Source organism: Struthio camelus, chromosome Z (assembly GCF_040807025.1).
Source record: "Struthio camelus isolate bStrCam1 chromosome Z, bStrCam1.hap1, whole genome shotgun sequence".
NCBI lineage: Eukaryota > Metazoa > Chordata > Aves > Struthioniformes > Struthionidae > Struthio > Struthio camelus.
The window spans coordinates 50,605,489-50,623,443 of record NC_090982.1 but is presented as its reverse complement, the minus strand read 5'-3'; the positions used below and the strand labels follow the sequence as shown (position 1 = coordinate 50,623,443).

The 17,955-nt window shown below is 38.3% G+C and overlaps 1 protein-coding gene across 10 annotated transcripts in view; it reads left to right on the top strand.

Moving 5' to 3' along the window:
• PAM (peptidylglycine alpha-amidating monooxygenase) overlaps positions 1-17,955 on the top strand; it is a 151,935-nt gene that overhangs the window by 75,947 nt on the left and 58,033 nt on the right. For all 10 annotated transcript variants that reach the window (XR_011137694.1, XM_068927043.1, XM_068927046.1 and 7 more), the window contains 2 exons: positions 3,871-3,958; positions 16,547-16,632. Coding sequence is in view for 9 of the 10 variants with exons in the window: in XM_068927043.1 (XP_068783144.1) it covers positions 3,871-3,958; positions 16,547-16,632 (174 nt within the window). In the remaining variant the exon portion in view is untranslated. The remainder of the gene's footprint in view (positions 1-3,870; positions 3,959-16,546; positions 16,633-17,955) is intronic.

Genomic DNA, 17,955 nt, shown 5'->3' with positions numbered 1-17,955 from the left:
TCAATCATATTATGTAGAAGGAAGCTATTAAAAAAAGGGGGATGTCAGCGTTATATGACTGAGTTATTTGCAAAGATGAGCATGTTAGAAATGAATGGGTTAAATACATAGCTTAACTAAACGCTGTTAAGATTAAATTGATGTTCTCTTTATCTGTTTTTGATCTGTTCATTCCTATTTCTCAAGGAGATCATAACTCAAAGTAGCATTTTGTTAGGCAAGTAGGTCAAACCTTATTCAGGTTTAGCATATACACTGAAACTGTTGCTCTTTTAGCATTTCAGTAATCACTTTATGCCACTTTTACATGCATTAAAAAGTAGGTTTTGATTTAAATGACAGCTGTATGTGAACAAACCTGAAGTGGAAGTGGTGTTGGGATTTTGCAAATTCTTTTTGCTTTTGGTTCACTTTTCTAATGTTTGTGAGTGTATATTAGCATCTTAATTTTTTTTTTTAACTTAAAGCTTAGAAAATTAAAATATCTATGTTGAACTCCTCATGTGTGAGTCAAACTTGAGGTGCAGTCCCATTGTTGGAACTTGGAGCTGGGCGCAGAAAAGCGTGAAAAGGAACCTGTCTATGAAACTTTCATATTTTCCTGCTGTCTAATGGTCCTTTTAATGGCTAAGATTTTATATGATACAAGTGGAATGAATATTTGCGTGCCAGCAGTCTTTGGCTCATCCATTCTTTCTTCCTGATAGCTCATACCTGAAGATCTCTCAAACTTTTTGATCTAGAAAACAATTGCAATGTAGTCTAAACTTCTTGAAAGCTTCCAAGTGTTCTCATATGCTGCTTGATACCTATCCTACACAATACACGAGTGTTGGCTAATTGTCAGTATCTGGAGCTGTGAAGGAAAATAGTTAACATAGTCTGGGTTTTTTTGGTGTGGGGTGTGGTTGGATTTTTTTTTTTTACATCTACTTTTTTTTTTTTTTTTCCCCCAATGGCTTACTTTGACCACCCCCTCCTCCCCATTTTGGAAGATTGATGTAAGCCTGGGAGCGTTGCTAAGAAAAATCACTCTACAAGAAAAGACCAACTGACTCTGTAGAGCTCTCAAGCTCACAGATACACTGAGAGGTTTTTAGATTATTTCAGTGGGAATGATCAGATATGTAAGCTAGAACAGCTATACGCAAATAGTTCACACAAAAACCTAATTTTGCTTTAATTTTAATTTTGTGCACTAATTCCAATTAGTAGTAGTAGTATTTTTATAACTTACCTGTAATAACTTTAAAAATAGTGTTTAAAGGTCCATACGCTAGAACGTCATTGCAATGGACACTGTGCAGGGAAGACAAAAGCCTTCCTGACTGACTCATCCAAGTAAGTACAAAAGATGACAGAGCAGCAGGGGAGTAGAAAGAAACAATGAGACAGTGCTGGCCAGCATGATAAGCAGTGGCTTCAGCGGGTGGGGGGGGGGGGTCTGACCTTTAATGAAGCCTTTCTTCAAGGCTGTCCTTGTAGGTGTTTCTTACAGTACGTTTTGTACAGCTGTCAGGTTCTGCTATAAAGATCATTGTATTTCACATTTATGAACTGCTTATGAACTCCATGAGAAATTTCATTTCTCACTTAAATTGGTAAAGGCAGCTTGAAACACCTATAAACTAAGATAGAAAGTCCACACAAAATGGCACAGTGTCTATTCCACACAAAAGTTAATTATAGGTTTGCTATTAGGTATTAGTGATAAAAATGTCGAAACAAAAGGTCTTGCTGTAACACAGATTTGTTTTATGGCTATGGAACGAGTAGAATTTGCTGATAGGGAAAAAAAAAAATTATGTAGTCTTCAGACTTGAGTCATCCTGACAAGTTTAGCAGTTCTGAATCCATTTTTAAGAATATGCAGCGCACAAAATAACCTTGCTTCAGCCCTTCTTTTGGAGCATCTCTCCTGTGAACAAAAGTCCCAAAGTGAGGCTGGTGGGGAGGTGGCTTTCATCTTTCAGCTCCTCTCACACCTGCCTTAGCAAGCTTGCTACTTAGTGGGCTTTAAACTGAATTTGCCTTTGAGCTCACGTTGGCAATGATTACAGCAGCTTCCCAGAGTACGCGGATGCTTCTCTTACCTCCTCACTCCCTTACAACGCTACTGCATGCTGTACATGTTCAAGCTGGAATTTGAGCTCTTTGCTAGAGTGACTGCTTTTCCTCATTTCTCACTGTACATCTTGGCCCCAAAAAACACGGGTAGAAACTATCCAGTTAATTTCCACCACCCTCCACGCCCCCATAAGGCTGAGAGAATAATTTGCATTGCCACACACTTCAGGAACTCTTCCTCAGCTGTACGGTCGCATACTGAGTTGGGATGCTGATAAATCTACAAATTTCAGAATAGCGTTTCTGTGGTTTACAGCTTCCTGGTCTGCCTATGTTAAAGCTTTTACAAAAGCTAGGAGACACTTACCTTGTAAGCATCTATGTACACGTAAGGCCAGGAGTGGCTCAGTTACCATAGTTTTGGAACTTCTGCTGAAGAATAAGGTTAAAAATCCGGCCGAGGTCCTTCCCTGTCTTAAATGAAGGAAAACTCCTTTCCGTTCCCTGCACCTGACTTATCATTTCAGTATGAATAAAGGAAGTTAGTGTAGCTTGTTTTATTTCTAGAAATGCTATCATTGTACGTTTACAGTCAGTATTATTACAGTATGATGTCAGTAACTTTTCTGCTATTCCAAACAGGATCACTAATGTTTGAGAAGTAAAAACAGTGTTCTTGTGGCATTGGACAAAGAACAGAGACATTTGAATACTGAACGTTCACTTTTATCTAAGTTTTTAGTAATGAGGAATATTTCACAGAATCACAGAATGGTTGAGGTTGGAGGGGACCTCTGGAGATCATCTAGTCCAACCCTCCTGCTCAGAGTCTTCTAGAGCATATTTCCCAGGATCGCATCCAGATGGGGTTTGAATATCTCCAGGGAAGGAGACTCCACAACCTCTCTGGGCAACCTGTGCCACTGCTCTGTCACCCTCACAGTAAAGAAGTTTTTCCTCGTGTTCAGATGGAACTTTGTGTGTTTCAGTTTCTGCCCGTTGTCTCTTGTCCTGTCGCTGGGCACCACGGAGAAGAGTCTGGCCCCATCCTCTCGATACCCTCCCTTCAGATACTTGTACACATTGAGATCCCCTCTCGGTCTGCTGTTCTGCAGGCTAAACAGGCCCAGTTCTCTCAGCCTTCCTTCATAGGAGAGCTGGTCAATGTGATTGTATTAACTTTAATTTAATCTTGGTTTCCGTTCCAAAGGACTTCACACGTGAGTGAGAATACATTAAAATCTTTTTCTTGGAACTTTTGTCCTAAGAAAGTTGTAGCAGAATTTTGAACCAACTGGAATATGGGAAGAAGTTATCACTCCAACTAATGCATACGTTATTGGTTACTCTTAACTGTAACTTACTGTTTGGATTTTTGGTGGAGACAAGAAGTTAAAGAAGTAGAAAAGTACTATTAAATCACAAGTGCAAATTTTGAAGCTAATAGTCAAAAGACTGGTTATGCTAAAATTTGTAGATTGGGTTACAATGAGATGTTTACCAAGTGTCCTATTTAAAATAGGAGAAAAATGCAACAGTGTTGAGGTAGAAACTTGGAATTTTTTTATTTTTAATTACTAAATGAGGTGTAATACTTTTAGCTTGGGAGAAAGGCCATTGTGTGGAAATGCAGGAAAAGCTTGTAAAGTTGTAAATGGAAAACAGAAGGTAGATAAGAAGTGACTGGGGGCACGCACACCCTGTTTGTAGTATTACAGGGAAATGATGGCACAAAATGTTCTTGGTTATGTAATACATGGTGAGAGTAAATATAGTACACTTTCTGATTGTTTTGTCTTTCAGTTGACTTTAAACCTCATGCCAGCATGGACACTGTCCATCACATGTTACTCTTTGGATGTAATGAACCCTCTTCTACTGAAAATTACTGGTAAGAGTTGCGGGCTTGTATTTATTGTTGTACCTAACTTTTCCTGTATTGATTGCCTCCAAACAAACCTTTTAAAATGTCACAATTTTTTTTTTGAAGTGGGAAAACTGTGAAGGAAGAAATATGTAACATTCTAATCTCTCCGTGTTTCTGTTTTGATGATTTTATTTAATGCTTTAAGAACTGTAACTATAACTATACATATATGTATATCAGCAATACTTCTTAAATGTCACAGTTTGAGTAATTTAGATAGTCTTTGCCATTGTGATGGTGAGCATACGTTTTCCAGATTATGTCTGTATTCAGTGTCCTGTAATGAATTAAAATAAATTCAAGAGTGAAGTAATATTTCCAAAGAGAAAAAGATAAAATGACCACTTTTGAAAGAAAAGACCAAAGAAAATACTACACTTGGCGAATGTTCTGTTGGTGTATGTAACTGATGGATTTATAGAGTTACAGTATATTTGACTGTTATTTTGTAACACAGTATAATCTAGAATTTATTTATTTATTTTTAGCCGAGCCCCCTGTAAAGTAGGGGAAGAGGTCTGTTTTCTGCTTCTTGATGCCTAATTGACTATCTTCAAGAAGGTTTAAAGGTGCACATCTCTGCCATAATAGCCCGAAATGAAGATAGTCCAGATGTTTGACAGGACATAGGACTTGGGGTGCCCTTTTTGCATTAAACTTCTTGAACGCTGTTTCTTATTTGGAGCGCTGAGGCTCAGAGAGCTGTTGTGGTTTGGTACCACTGGATACCAAGAAATCTTGGCTTCTAATTCATATTTAGAAGCCCAAATAAATGACCCACTCTTTAAAAGAAGTGAATACTGAGAAGCTGTCTCTGCAGCTATTGAGGAAATTAAGCTTTCCATGAGAATGGAAAAGCAGGATATAGCATCTCCAAGAAAATTACCATGATACTGGTTAGACAGAGAGTATAAAAATGTTAAGCTTTGTATTTAACTGGCAGGTTGACTTAAATTAAATAACTTTAATGCAGCTGTAGCTCCTCTAATTAGATAAATATTGCTATGTATAGAAAATATACTGTGCTGAATGAAGGACAAATACGCTCAGCTTCTGAAAGAAAAGAAACTTTGAAAAAAAAAAAATAGCATCTACTAATTTTCCAAGTAGGAATTTTTTTTTCCTCAAAATATAGTTCAGCATTTTTTGTGTTCTGACAGACAAGCCAGTTATAATATCTAGATGAAATTAGAGCAAATGAGTATTAAATAATCTGAATCCAATTGGTACTATTTTATGATTTTAAAGATGATGTTTTTAATAAGCTTTTTGGTGGGGGAGGAGGGAAGGTTTGCAGGAAAACTTTTTCTCCTCCCTTGAGTCATACTTGAGACATCTTCTTTTATAGAGAAGATCTTATAGGCTGGGAAAAGATGTAAAATGTGTACTATTCCTAGGGAGTGGACGTGATTTATTTCTTAAAGTTAAAAATCTTCTAAGGACAGCCTGTACGTTGGAAACATCAGTCATAAAAACTTCAAGAGACACTTCATTATCTGAATTCTAGGCAGTTCTCGTAAACCAAAACCCCTATCGCAGTTTGCACATGGATGTGAATTGAAAACTGGAGTAGGACAAGGATATAAAGTATTGTCAAGTATTTGATAACAAAAAAATCAGAGAGGCTTTATTGGAATTTTTTTATTCATCCTTTATTCATCATTCGTCAACAGTCTTAGTAACCAAACCCCCTCATTTCTTGACTTCTCTGAAAGTAGCGATGTACTTGCTTTTGGCTTTGTTTACCCATTCCATCTAGTATTTTTCCTATGTTTTATTTTTCTGAGCAAGAGATTCTATGCATTCCTTATTTTTCTTATCTTTATTATCTCTGAGTTCACTAGCAACTACTGTTCTAGTGCTAGCTTTAGACCAGAGACCTAGCTTCTTAGTGGTTTGTCCCTTTTCTGTGTATGGAGAAGTCTCATATCAGGTATGCAGAGTTAAGAGTAAGCTAAAGAAGGTTCTCTGGGGCAGATGGTTTGGTAGTTAATTTGCCTTTCAAAATGCCAAAGCCATGAGGGCAGAGGGAAGCTCACCGTGCCACTAAGTGAGAGCCTAAGTGCTGAGAGGCTGAAGTTGGGGCTAGCTGGGGAGGTTGCTGGTCTTTAAAGGGTTTTTAGGAGTGAGCCTGTTAGGAAGCTTTACTGATGCTATAGAAGCTTATGTAATTTAATCTGATCTGTGGAACAATTTTAATAGAGATTTTCTGATGCAGGTCTATAATCTGAATTTTTCTTTTAAATATTTACCGGTAAGATAACTAGAAATGGAATTTCCAGATAATAGGATAGTGTAATGTTTTTTTCATGGACAAGTATGAATTTAGCACTCATCTCTATAGGTTTTTGGAAAATGATTTGATCAGTATTTTGAACATATGAAAAGCTTTTCATTAAAAATTTTATTTCCCTTGTACTTATCAACAAGGAGTTTGAATATTTATAATGAATGCTGTCATCTTGTCTTGCAAGAACAGCAGATAAAAAATAAAACAATGAAAGCACAGAATTTCTATTGATTTCCTAGCAGGCTGCTTTTCCTTCTTCTTTCCAGTGTCTTCTGTTATTGTTTAGAATATACTTTCTTCAATAGTTTAAACTTATGTGAAAAATGTAGCAACATAAAACTGTTTGCAAGTGTTTCAAATTAGTTCATACCTTGAACGTCTTATTTGAAACCAAGTAGATTGTATTTCTAATGTGTTTTGCCTTCATACATCTGAAATAGTTTTGTTAATCTGAGGTGCTCAGGACATGATAGAATTGTCCTTTTATAGATTGATCAGATACTTAAGATAGAGTCATGAGATGATTCCTGAGGCACATCTGAGGAGAAAATTGATTCTTCTGTTGTACTTAAAAACAAACAAACAAAAAAAACTTCTAGTTCCTCTTCATTTGGCACTATTCAGATTATTTTGTCTAAGGCTCAATCTTGTAGGGAAAAGGAAATAGCTTAACTGTGCCTCAAAAATTGTGATTGGTGGGGTCTTTGCAATATTGAGAGGAAAAGCTACAAACTGCTTATCAAGATGCAAGTCCAACATGCATGGTAGGTAGTTTGGGAGGACTTGTTAGCCTAGTGTTGGCAGACCAAGGAACTTGCATGTCAGTTCAGCTGGCAGCTCAGTTGTTCTAGGGGGTGTAGGTGAAACTTTTGTTTCCTGAGCTTTTAGATGTGAAGAGCCAGGTCAATAGCTTGAAAATCATAAAGTTCTCCCAAGCTGGATCAGACTTGAATCCTAGGGTTGACATGGATTCAGGTTGTTTGACCTCACTGGCTGTATAATCGTTTTTCCCAGATGACAACCCAGTAGAGAACTTGTCAGTGACAGTGTGCGCACTGTGGCAGTTAATGTTACTTTTGTTCTTGTTTGTTATACCCATCACCTGCCTGTCAGATTGAGACCCATAATTAATGTCAGATTTAAATCTGATCTTCCTGATTTCTTTCATATGCTGGTTTTGATTAAATTGTGCTATTTTTTTCTGTACCCAATTTTTGAGTTATGCTATCTGCTTTATATTCTCATAATAGAAACTCTTCATCCAAGGTCTCATCATTTCACATCTGTGGTATTGCAACAGATTGCAGTCGTTCATCTTGCTTTGCCCATAGCTATCTGTAAGGCTAGAAGGATAATCACATCTGTTCTATATAAAACAAGCTTTAGAGATCTCCTGAATTTATGCCTGTTTGACACATGTATATAAGCTTATGTAAATGTCTTAAATTTATTTTGTGCCTGTGTGTATATGTAGTTAATAATAGTCTATGTGTATTTATACATACTGTCATGGGACGACAGACTACCTTACAGTCCCGTACCATGTGGGTTTTGCGTGGTGCAAGGGAGGGGAGGAGGGAGAGAAGGAGATTTACTGCATAACTCCACAACTTGTTTCAAAGATCAAAATTTACTACACAAGTTACAACGGTGCAAAGCAACAATTCTTATTAGCAGAAACTTGGCTCAACTAGACTACTTATTTTCTAGTTACACTGAAAGTTATGCTAGCAGTAACTACTTAGTAAACAGACAAAGCTAGCTAATTTATACTAATTATAATTACCCAAACAAATGAACTAGGCAAACCAGTTCTGGTTGATCTTACCCACTGTTACCTCAGTGGCCAACGTACGCTCAATCCCAGGGAAGTAACTGCAGGAGGGCATCCCTGTCCCGAGGGGCTCCGCAAGTTGGCAGACCTGCTGTCACCTGCGAAGAGCCAATGATGGTCTCCGGGGCCAACCTATCTTCCCTTCAGGGGAAGATGGAGGTGGAGCTGCTAGGCCCATTGCAGTTCTCTCCATGCAGTTGCAGCCCTTAGCTTTTTGGCTGCTGCAGGGTTCAACTCTCCTCCATCATGGTTATAACTATTGCACCCATGGTCATGGGGTGCGGGGTGGCTGAACACCCGCAACGGCCGGCTAGCTGCTTTGAGCACTCTTCAGCACTGAAGAAAGGAGTTTGAGTGACTGCAAAAGACTACTTTACTCTTGCAGTGGTGATCCCAAGGAGAGATCCCATAGCTCAGGTAAGGAGGAGTTAATTCCAATCTGACATGATTAACACTATCCTAGCAGCAAAAGCAGGTGTTGTCTCTCAAGGTCCTGACAAGAAGGAAATAATTAACGCTGCCCCAGCAGTGAGAGGAGGCTTTGTTTCTCAAGGTCCTGATGCCCAAGCAGGCCTTATCTCAAAGTGTTGACGTGCTCCCCTTTGGAGTGTGAGGCACACAAATGCAGACTGCTTGTAACTGGCCCTAGATGGAGGGGAAGCTGGGAGCATCCCCCTGCGCATGCATATATGTGAATATGTACATTAAAACTTTCAGATGTGGAGTATCTGTTGCACATTTAAGCTGTTTCAGAGGTTGTAATAACCTTTAAAAGTGAATATTTTCTTACTATTTTAAATTTGCTAACTTTAGTTTCCAGCTGTTGGAAACAATTTTGTTATTCTATTGACTCTGTATTATTATGTATATTTTTATTTTCATACTGTTGATTTGTTCTTTCCTTATAAATCTTACCTCAAGACTAATAATGATGTTCTTGCTTGCTCTTCCGTCTACTAGAGAAAAGCGTGGCTGTCTAAGAACTGCCATACAAGCATACCAGATGTTCTTGCTTGCTCTTCCATCTACTAGAGAAAAACGTGGCTGTCTAAAAACTGCCATACAAGCGTACTATTAAAAGACTCGTTTAGCAAGGATCCTTCCCTTACTATTTACGTGGACAACCTATCACTTAGCCGTTTTTTATTCATTTAAGGCACACAACAGTAATTTTTACATTATTTTAGTTTCTTTGTCAAAGTGCTGGGTAATACTAGCCTTTGCTTTGCAGACAATTGTAAGCACATTAAAACATATGAAATCAACAGCTATTTTTAATAACATGTTGATTTAGACTAGCTATATTATGGAAAAATAGTTATTTAGTAACATTCAGAATGCTAGGGCAGAGTTAATTTCCCTTGGGCCAGTTTTGAGTACAGGGGAACAGAAGAGGGAAGGATACAGCATCCAGGTAACTTTTCTAGAAGAGTTAGGTGCCTGGTGGTCATGGCAGTGCTAAGCTAAAGCTATGACCTCCTCCTCTCCCTCTTCCCAACCCCCCCACCCCCACCCCCCGGCCCTTTTTTTTCAGGTAACCTTATGGTATTCAGCCTTCTGAAGGGCCACATGATGGTGCTGGACCTGAGCTGGCTGTACACAGAATGACATATTCCTTGCAACTCACTTGCCACTGATAAACCAGCGAGATGATCTCTACCTGAACATCCCATCTGAAGAGATGCACATCTGTCTCCATTGTCGAAATAGCTGGGCTTTACATAGAAACAGCATAGGCCCATAGAGCTTTCCACAGGGAAAAGATAGATTCACAGGGCTCATTTGCTCAGGTTTTGCCCAGTGCAACCCACCCCCCCCCCCCCCCAAAAAAAAAAAAACACCTGTAGCTGCTTCTATTTCCTGGCAGGAATCAGCCCTAGAAACAGTTAGGCCACTATCACATGAAGTTTTGTCTGAGCTGATGAACTGTGCTAGAGTCAAAGTTATATATGCCTGAAATGGTTAATCAAAAGTTCTGATAGATTCTTTGTAGATAATCAATAATATATTTGAATGTTTTGGGGAAAAAAGTGGGTGAACTTCTTGGAACCTCCCAGCCTTCTGGCAAGACAAGTCTCATGCTAGGTCAAAACTGACCCTGAAATGAACTCCCGTTTCAGATGACTTGTAGACATAGCTTTTATTGAGGTCAGGAGGGGTAATTTTAAATAACTATTTAGTCTAAACAGGCCATAGATCACCACCTGGTAATTCCTCTATCAGAATAGCTACTTCTGTTGGAAGTAGGGGCATGTTTTTGGAAGCTTTCAATTGGAAGTAACGGTATCAGTAGTTCTAGTACAGGTCACGAAAGATGTTAACAAGGGAACAGCAAGACAAGTATATCACTATCTGGGAGGGGGGAATCTGAAGATTTATCTTTCTCAGCGAGGTTTCCCACTGTTGGCACTCTCGTAGAATGTTCTGCACCATTCAGCTCTGGCAGAAGTTATTTCACATGATCTCTGTCATACAGATCAAATTTTCCCAGTTTTTCTCAAGCATTTCTAAGTATATTTAGTAAGGAAGTATGCTTAAATGTAAATAGTATAGTCAGAAGTTTGTAACTTAAAAAATGGTATTAAAACAACTTTTAAATTTAAAGGAAGTCTATTAAACTAATCCAATTTTCATTTCTGGACCAACTTTCTAGCATAGATGTGGCAGACCACTTCTCAAGAAGGAAAATAAAACATTTTTCTGAATCATTTAAAATATATTTTTTTACAAGTCTTGGTTGGAATTGATGAAGAAGAGCTTAATAGAGAAAGAAAAGCAAAAAATTATTTACTTTAATGCAAATATACTTGGTCTTAAAACAATGATGTTTTGTTCCCGTAGAAACGTCATGTATTGTTTTTCCCTTATTTTTTTCTTATTTAGATATTATTGTTAAAAAACTATTGTCGGCCACAAATAAGGTCATTCAGATGTCGTGATAGGTTTATTAAACTCATCTGACTTTTCAGTTACCTTTCTAACCACAAATTTTAGTGCATCTTAAAGAAATATGTACATCCTAGTGGTCATTCCATATGGAAGACCAAAATTATCAACCCAGTTTGGAACGCTATAAACAATTCTGAAATCTATGCAGAGTTATAAAAAGAATGTGAAGATGTAATGGACTTACTTTAGTGAAGCATGGAAGATTTCAGGACAATTATATCAAAGTCATACCATGTTATACAGACTTGTAGTGACTGTGGCTGAATCAGTGGATTCTCTGTCGGAACTGAAATCACTGGGCATAGTTCATGCAAATTGCCAATACTGTTAGCAAGACTGGAAGTTTTACCCTAACGGGGAAAATAGCATATTCCAATGTGATCTGCTTTAAAAGACCTAGTAAGCAAAAGCACGCTTCTTAAGTGAACTTTGTCAGGGAAAAAACCTACTTGCGCTAGGTCTAAAAACTGAAAAATGCCTATTATATATTTGCTGAGGTCTTTTTTGGAAGATAAGTGTTGTTTTGAAAATGCTTGCGAGTGTTCTGTTGTTTTATGATAAACTTCTCTGCATGATTCTTTTAACGGTATTTTTGATGAATTACAAAGGCACTATAGCCTAAAATGATGATTTGGAGTAGGAGGAGTGTGCCCAGAGAATGGTGACTGCTAGAGCCTTAAAGTGCTCTTGAAGAGTCTGCAAAAGATGTCATCATATTCTCATTTTAAAAGGTAGGGTAAAACAATAATAATAATAGTTAAAAAAAACTAAAGCTGCTGTCTGGATGAAGTTTTTAAGGCTAAACTTTTGAGGTTGATGGTGCTGATGTTTTTGTAAATATTGTGGGTCCTGACCCATTTGCTGCTTCTGCAGTTTTTTTTTTTCCAGGATATCCTTTCCAGAGTTGGTCTCTTCTGAAATACCACACTATACAGCTCTCCTTATACCACTGACCATTAGGATAGTTCAGAAAGTCAATGTTGCAGTAGTTGGCACTCGGCACAGGTGAAGGTGCTCATACTATATAAGCCTTCTCTTATGAGTTAGAGGTTGAAGGGTTGTGTATCAATGGTTCCGTCTTCATTAAATTTGACGATGTTGGTTTTCATCTGTGTGGTTTGAATATAGAGTCAAAAGCAATTTTGAAACACCTTCTTAGTTTGATGGGGACATTAATATTTGAAAAATACAGTCTAATACAGAATCCTTAATGTAGCAACAGAACTTCTAACATGGCTGCCAGGAATGAGCCTTGGAAGTGATTTACACTGTCCTAAGTTTTTAAATGTTGTTATTTTCCTATTGTTTGTAATAATCCCTCTTCTGGCATGAAATAACTTAGCCTAAGTTTTTATAGTGTAAGTGCTTTGATTTGTGTAGCATGTTAACTTTTTACTAGTTGCATGTTTTCATTTTTCTTTCATGCATAACTGAGTATGGGTCCTTCAGGCCTCTGGTGTGGCTTGTACACATACTTTTAATTTTTTTCACATTCAACTGATTTTCTTAAAATAAGATCTTAAAGTTCATCAGTCAGTATTTCAAAGAATCTATATCTCGGACATAGTAAATTTTGGTTCTTGTGGGAGACTGGAGGGAAAAACTTAGATCTAAAAAAATGACAAGATTATTAATGCTTTTAAGTATAGCTTACAACAATTACCAGTATCTTCCAAAGAAAGCAAAAAAGCTTTATCTGCACATTGATTTATAGGACTTGAAAAGGTGCAAGAAAGACTACAACAATCACGAAACATCAGGATTTGGAGGCGAGTTAGTAGCTGACACTTAGGGATAAGAAAAGGATAACTTTAATAATGTAGTACTAAGAAGAGGTTCCGTATAGCTATTTCTGCCATGCTAGGCACTTAACTGATTCCATATTGCCACCTCTGTAACTAGGATTGGTTGTCCTTAGACTTCCCCTAAGACTCGAATTGTTTCACAACAATATGCAGGTGGGGAGGGACAGAAAGGGTAGATGCTGCAAGATGGAATCAACGAGACCTTGTAGGTGGCGGCACTTAAATTTGCAAGTGCACAAACCATGCCATCGAAGTCCTGGCTGTGTTTTATCTCTGAAAGCTGGGGTATCTTTATCTATTTTGGGCACAAGCAGCAAGTTTGTGTGCCGTATTATTAGCATGGGCGTATATTTCCATGTGTTAGCACAGACATGCATTTCTTAAACTTGAAAGTCTTGATTATGTGTACGCAGCCCTGAAAGGATAGTGAAAGACCTATCTCGTTGACATGGTGAAACATTTTGCTTTCAGTCCAGGTACTGAGTGAGAACCACAGTGGCATGAAAATGCAGCTTCTTGGTGTGCCCAGGGTTGAGGAGAATGTCTTTGAGTTCAGGAGAGTTGAAAAGAGCTTACGAAAAAGCAGAGTGGAGAAGCCGGGAGGAAACAGAAAAGGAGCAGTCAGTAAGCCCTGTTTCTGCAACCCTCCCCCCACCAATGAAATTTTTTACTATAGGTATTACCAAAAGAATAAAAAATAAAAACATTACAATTTTGACCAGCAGTCAACGTTATAGCTGTTAGTATAATTATACTGTATACACTTATTCAAGATATGTGTATTTGATGCTGCTAACTCTGTTCTGATCTCATGGTTTTCTGCATATGCGGTAAAGAAGTTATGAATTTCAATGATTGTCTAAATTTTATTTCAGTTTGCAAATCCACATTTTGGACTAGCTTCCTGCTTTTTAATGTGTTCATCCGTTATTTATCTTTATTCTCTTTTGTAATCTGCTCTGTCTTTGATTTTGTTTTTAGAAAGCTTGAAGTATCAAGGTCAGCACAGATGCCTATTTGAGAGAGTTGACTTTTTTAGGCATAATGAAAGAACAGTGTGTGTATTTTAGCGCTCTCCCCCACACTGTCTTCTACCCTGCTAGTATCTCAGGGAGACAGAGGGGGAGAGGGACAGGCAGAGTTCAGAACAGCCTACAGATTTTTTTAAATTATCTTAATTTTACTTTTTTTGGCCTAACTAATGTGATAGAATATCTCTCCTAAAGTCTTAACCAATACTGTGATACAAGTGAAGGCTTATGGGCCCAGTATGTTCTGATAAAAGTGAGGCTATGATTCTGATTTTTGCTGCTGTTTCTGCTAGCCCTTTACTTCAGCATACTTCTGGACTGTGCTGCTTAATACCCGATTAGATCCCTCAAGTCTTTTGTGTTTTTAGACAGCAGCAGTTGAAAGTTGCAGAGTTTTACCTACATCAGTATGAATTATTAATCAAGAAACATTTCCTGAAATAAGTTTCCTGAAACTTATCCTGAAATAAGTTTCTCTAGAGAAAAGCTTCTCTTTGGGACATGTTTCGCTTTGGAGGAGGAAGGGATGGGGGAACAGGAAAGACCAGCAAAGCAGGAGTTCTGAGCAAAAGCAGTGAAGGGGAAGAAGTGAAGTGTTCCTTTCTCACTCAGTCTTAATGATTATGGCAGTGCTTTCTGCCAGAAGAATACACAACACCTCTGTTACAGTAAGGCCTTCTGGAATCGCTTAATGATCTTAAGGGCTCTTAATGTCCTGCTGAAGTGGTTTCCCCTATACACTGAAAGAACTAATATCCACTGGGAGCAGTCATCTCTGTGCTGAAGGCGTATGGCTCGGATGTTCTCAACAGAAAGGTTAAGGAGCCTGCATCTCTTAAGTCCTGCTCTTTTGTACCTTTATTCCCTTCCTCACACTGTGTGTAACCTTATTTTCTCTGCTATTTAAGGTGAGCCTGTTTTGTGTGTACAAACATTTTCCCAAATCTCATTTTACCAGTAGTATGAAAGAAAGAAGGCTTCTGTTTTGGCCTGAAACCTTGGCTTGGGTATCAGTCATTGTGTCTGTCTTGAGTCAGCTGGTGTGTTCGGTGTAGTTTCAGGCTGAGGCCTTCTCAACCTCATGGCTGTAGGAAGCTGTGGTGCCGCATTCGGGGTGTGACAGCTGTGCTCTGCAGTTTGTGCCCAGCCATGTCTGGCCGCTGAAGAAGACGCAAATAACCCTTTTCCCCAAGAGATGATTGAGGAAGAGAGGGAAAATGCGCAGATCATGGCCACCATTTCTTAGAATGCTTTTTACTTATTAAGCTATTATAATTAGTAGACTCAAAACTTATTATTAATTCTGTTCACGCAACGCATTCGTTCACGTAATGAACAAAAATAAAACAAACTGATTTCCCAAGAGAAGCAGCAGCTGGGAGACCAAACCCACCTGTTTACTTGGAAGGGAAGGGCCACGCTGATGTGGCAGTGGCTTTTAGGTAGGTATTTGAAAAGTTCCTTGGAGGCCCTTATTTCCTCATCTGTGTATATGATCCTGCCGTCTACAGCAGTCTATAGCAGTTGACACCCCCTTGGATGTGCTCCAGGTCACGCAACCTGTTGTCAGTACTACTGTGTGCTGTTAGCCTTTTACAGATTCAGTGGGCTCTGTGTCCTCAGTTTATTAGGTCTTGCAGGCTCAACATGATTACCAGCCTGTAGGGCTTAATGGTCCTTGGGAAACTTCTGCGCGCTGCCTTCTCAGCATGCTCTCTTTTGTTTGGCCTGTCTCTTTCTGGTAACTATTTATCCATACTGATCCTTAGGTACCTTTAAAACAAACAAAATATTCACGCAAACTCACACAGGAGGAGCCGTGACCACTCATATGTCTGACTTAGTGGCTTCATCCCTAGGGTAGCTCTTCTGACAAGGGAAACAACCCTGAGTGTCACCTGCAGCTTTCTAGCTGCAGAGGCTGGAGAAAACAACTCTAGAGGACTCAGTTATTGTAGATGGCTGTGATCTGTTTCTGGTTAGTAGCTTGGCGCGTACTTTGTTTTTCACAAACAGAAAAATCACAAAACTAGTGCAGTGAAATGAAAAAATAATTTAAGGCAGTAAGGCTGGGTCTGGTTACAGGGAAGAGCATGAGTGCCTCCTGTTGGTAGTTTCATGGAGAGCCTCTGTCATGTACTTCCTTTATTAACTGAGGGGTTTTTTTTTTTTGGATGATTTTTAAATGTCAAACTTTGATCGAAAAGCTTTCATGGTTTGTTTATAATATATTTTCTGCTTTACATATGGCCTCTGTCCCTCTGTGCACATCTGGCAGCCAATGTCATTTTGAGGCACTTAAGCTAACAGTGCTAGGAACTTTCAGTTGGTCGTTCATTCTCATAAGTTTCCTTTGTTTTCTCACCTCTGGTTACTAGACTGATAGTGATTGTCAGAAGCTTCTACAGATTTGATTCAGTTTGCCTAAAATTACCTTAAGACAGAGGGAGGGGAAAAAAGGAAAGTTAAGATGGATGGAGAATACATCCTTAATTAGAAGAACTAATCAAAATTCATCCAAAACCATCTTCATATGCCTTAAAATTAACCTTTTATGCGTACGATTCACCTGGCGTTTGCAGATTTCAAAATGAAAAAAAAAATCATGCTCCCTTTTGTTTTCTTTCCTCGTATTTTTTTTAGGGACTGTGATGAAGGAACATGCAAAGACAAATCTAATATTTTGTATGCTTGGGCAAGAAATGCTCCACCTACCAGGCTGCCCAAAGGTATCGTGACTTTTATGTGAAGTTCTTGCATTCGGGGGCAAGGGAGAGAAGATGATGTGGAAGTAAGCACCTGGCATCTCTAGGAACCTCATACAGTGTTTTATTATGTCTTGGTTGATTGAAACTGTAAACTGTAACCTTGTAAATTGTGGATACGTTATGCTAAATAATGTATTTGGGAGGGGTTTTTTGGCATCATATTTGCTGTGACTTTATGGGCTTCAGTTGGGGGAGAAAAAGGTTGATGGAGAGATAACAATATAATGCTTGATTTTTATTTATTTATTTTTTAGATATATAGCATTAATCTTGCATTTGGTACGATGTATTACTAGAAGTGCACTACTTATGCATTGTTCAGCAGCATAGTTTATATGATCCCTCTGAAACTGTTAAAATATTTTCATGTCTTCAGGAAAGCACATAAAAGTTTTCACCTAAGCATTGACTTTTTCTGTGGTCTTAAATATTTTGGATAATTTTACATTGCATTTCTTGATGTTTTGATGCAGTTGGACAGCACGTGCATACCCATGTTTTTATATAAATAAATGACTTTGAATCTGATCAAAATTTCCTGGGCCAATAGGAATGGTACTTCTGAAAGACAGTGAAAAGTGGTTCTCTCTAATAATCTTCCAGGAGCCCTGGAAATATCTCCTGTCTATATAGCCTCAGTTTGAAAATACCTTGAGTTTGAGAAGTTTTTTTTCTTGCATTTTTACTACCTCTTCTCATAACCCGGAGCAGTGCACTGTGCGTTTGCATGTTTATCAGCAGGAGTTTTATTTGTTTTGGTTATCAGCATGTCAATTTAAAAAGAAAAAAATGTTACTTGGACTCTGTGGAGGCCTGGTATTTTACTCTTGTGTTAAACTCCAGTGAGCAATAATTCTGTTGTCTCTAAGATATCCGTAAATACAAGGGGTTTTTTTACAATGATACTGCATTTGCGAACAGAGATGCTGCAGTCACCTTCACAGGTACGCGTTACAATTGGCAGTTTTTAATCTAGTGGGATTCACTGGCTGAGTAAGCAGAAATTACTTTTTCTGCTGCTTTCCAAGTGTGTTCATTATAGAATCAGTATGGAAAAATCTCTTTTGGTGATGGTGATACTCCACAACTTGTGTTCGTCATTTCACGTTCTTCCTCTGTTCATATTGTTACTTCTGTCAAAAACTGACATAGTTTCATAACTTCCACAATATTTTTTTACAGTTAAATATTTTGGGATGGAAATTAATCTTATACTGCAATCTTATTTTCATTCTCAGTGTGTTCTCAGGTCAGTTTTAATCAATCTGTAACCTTCACAGGTAG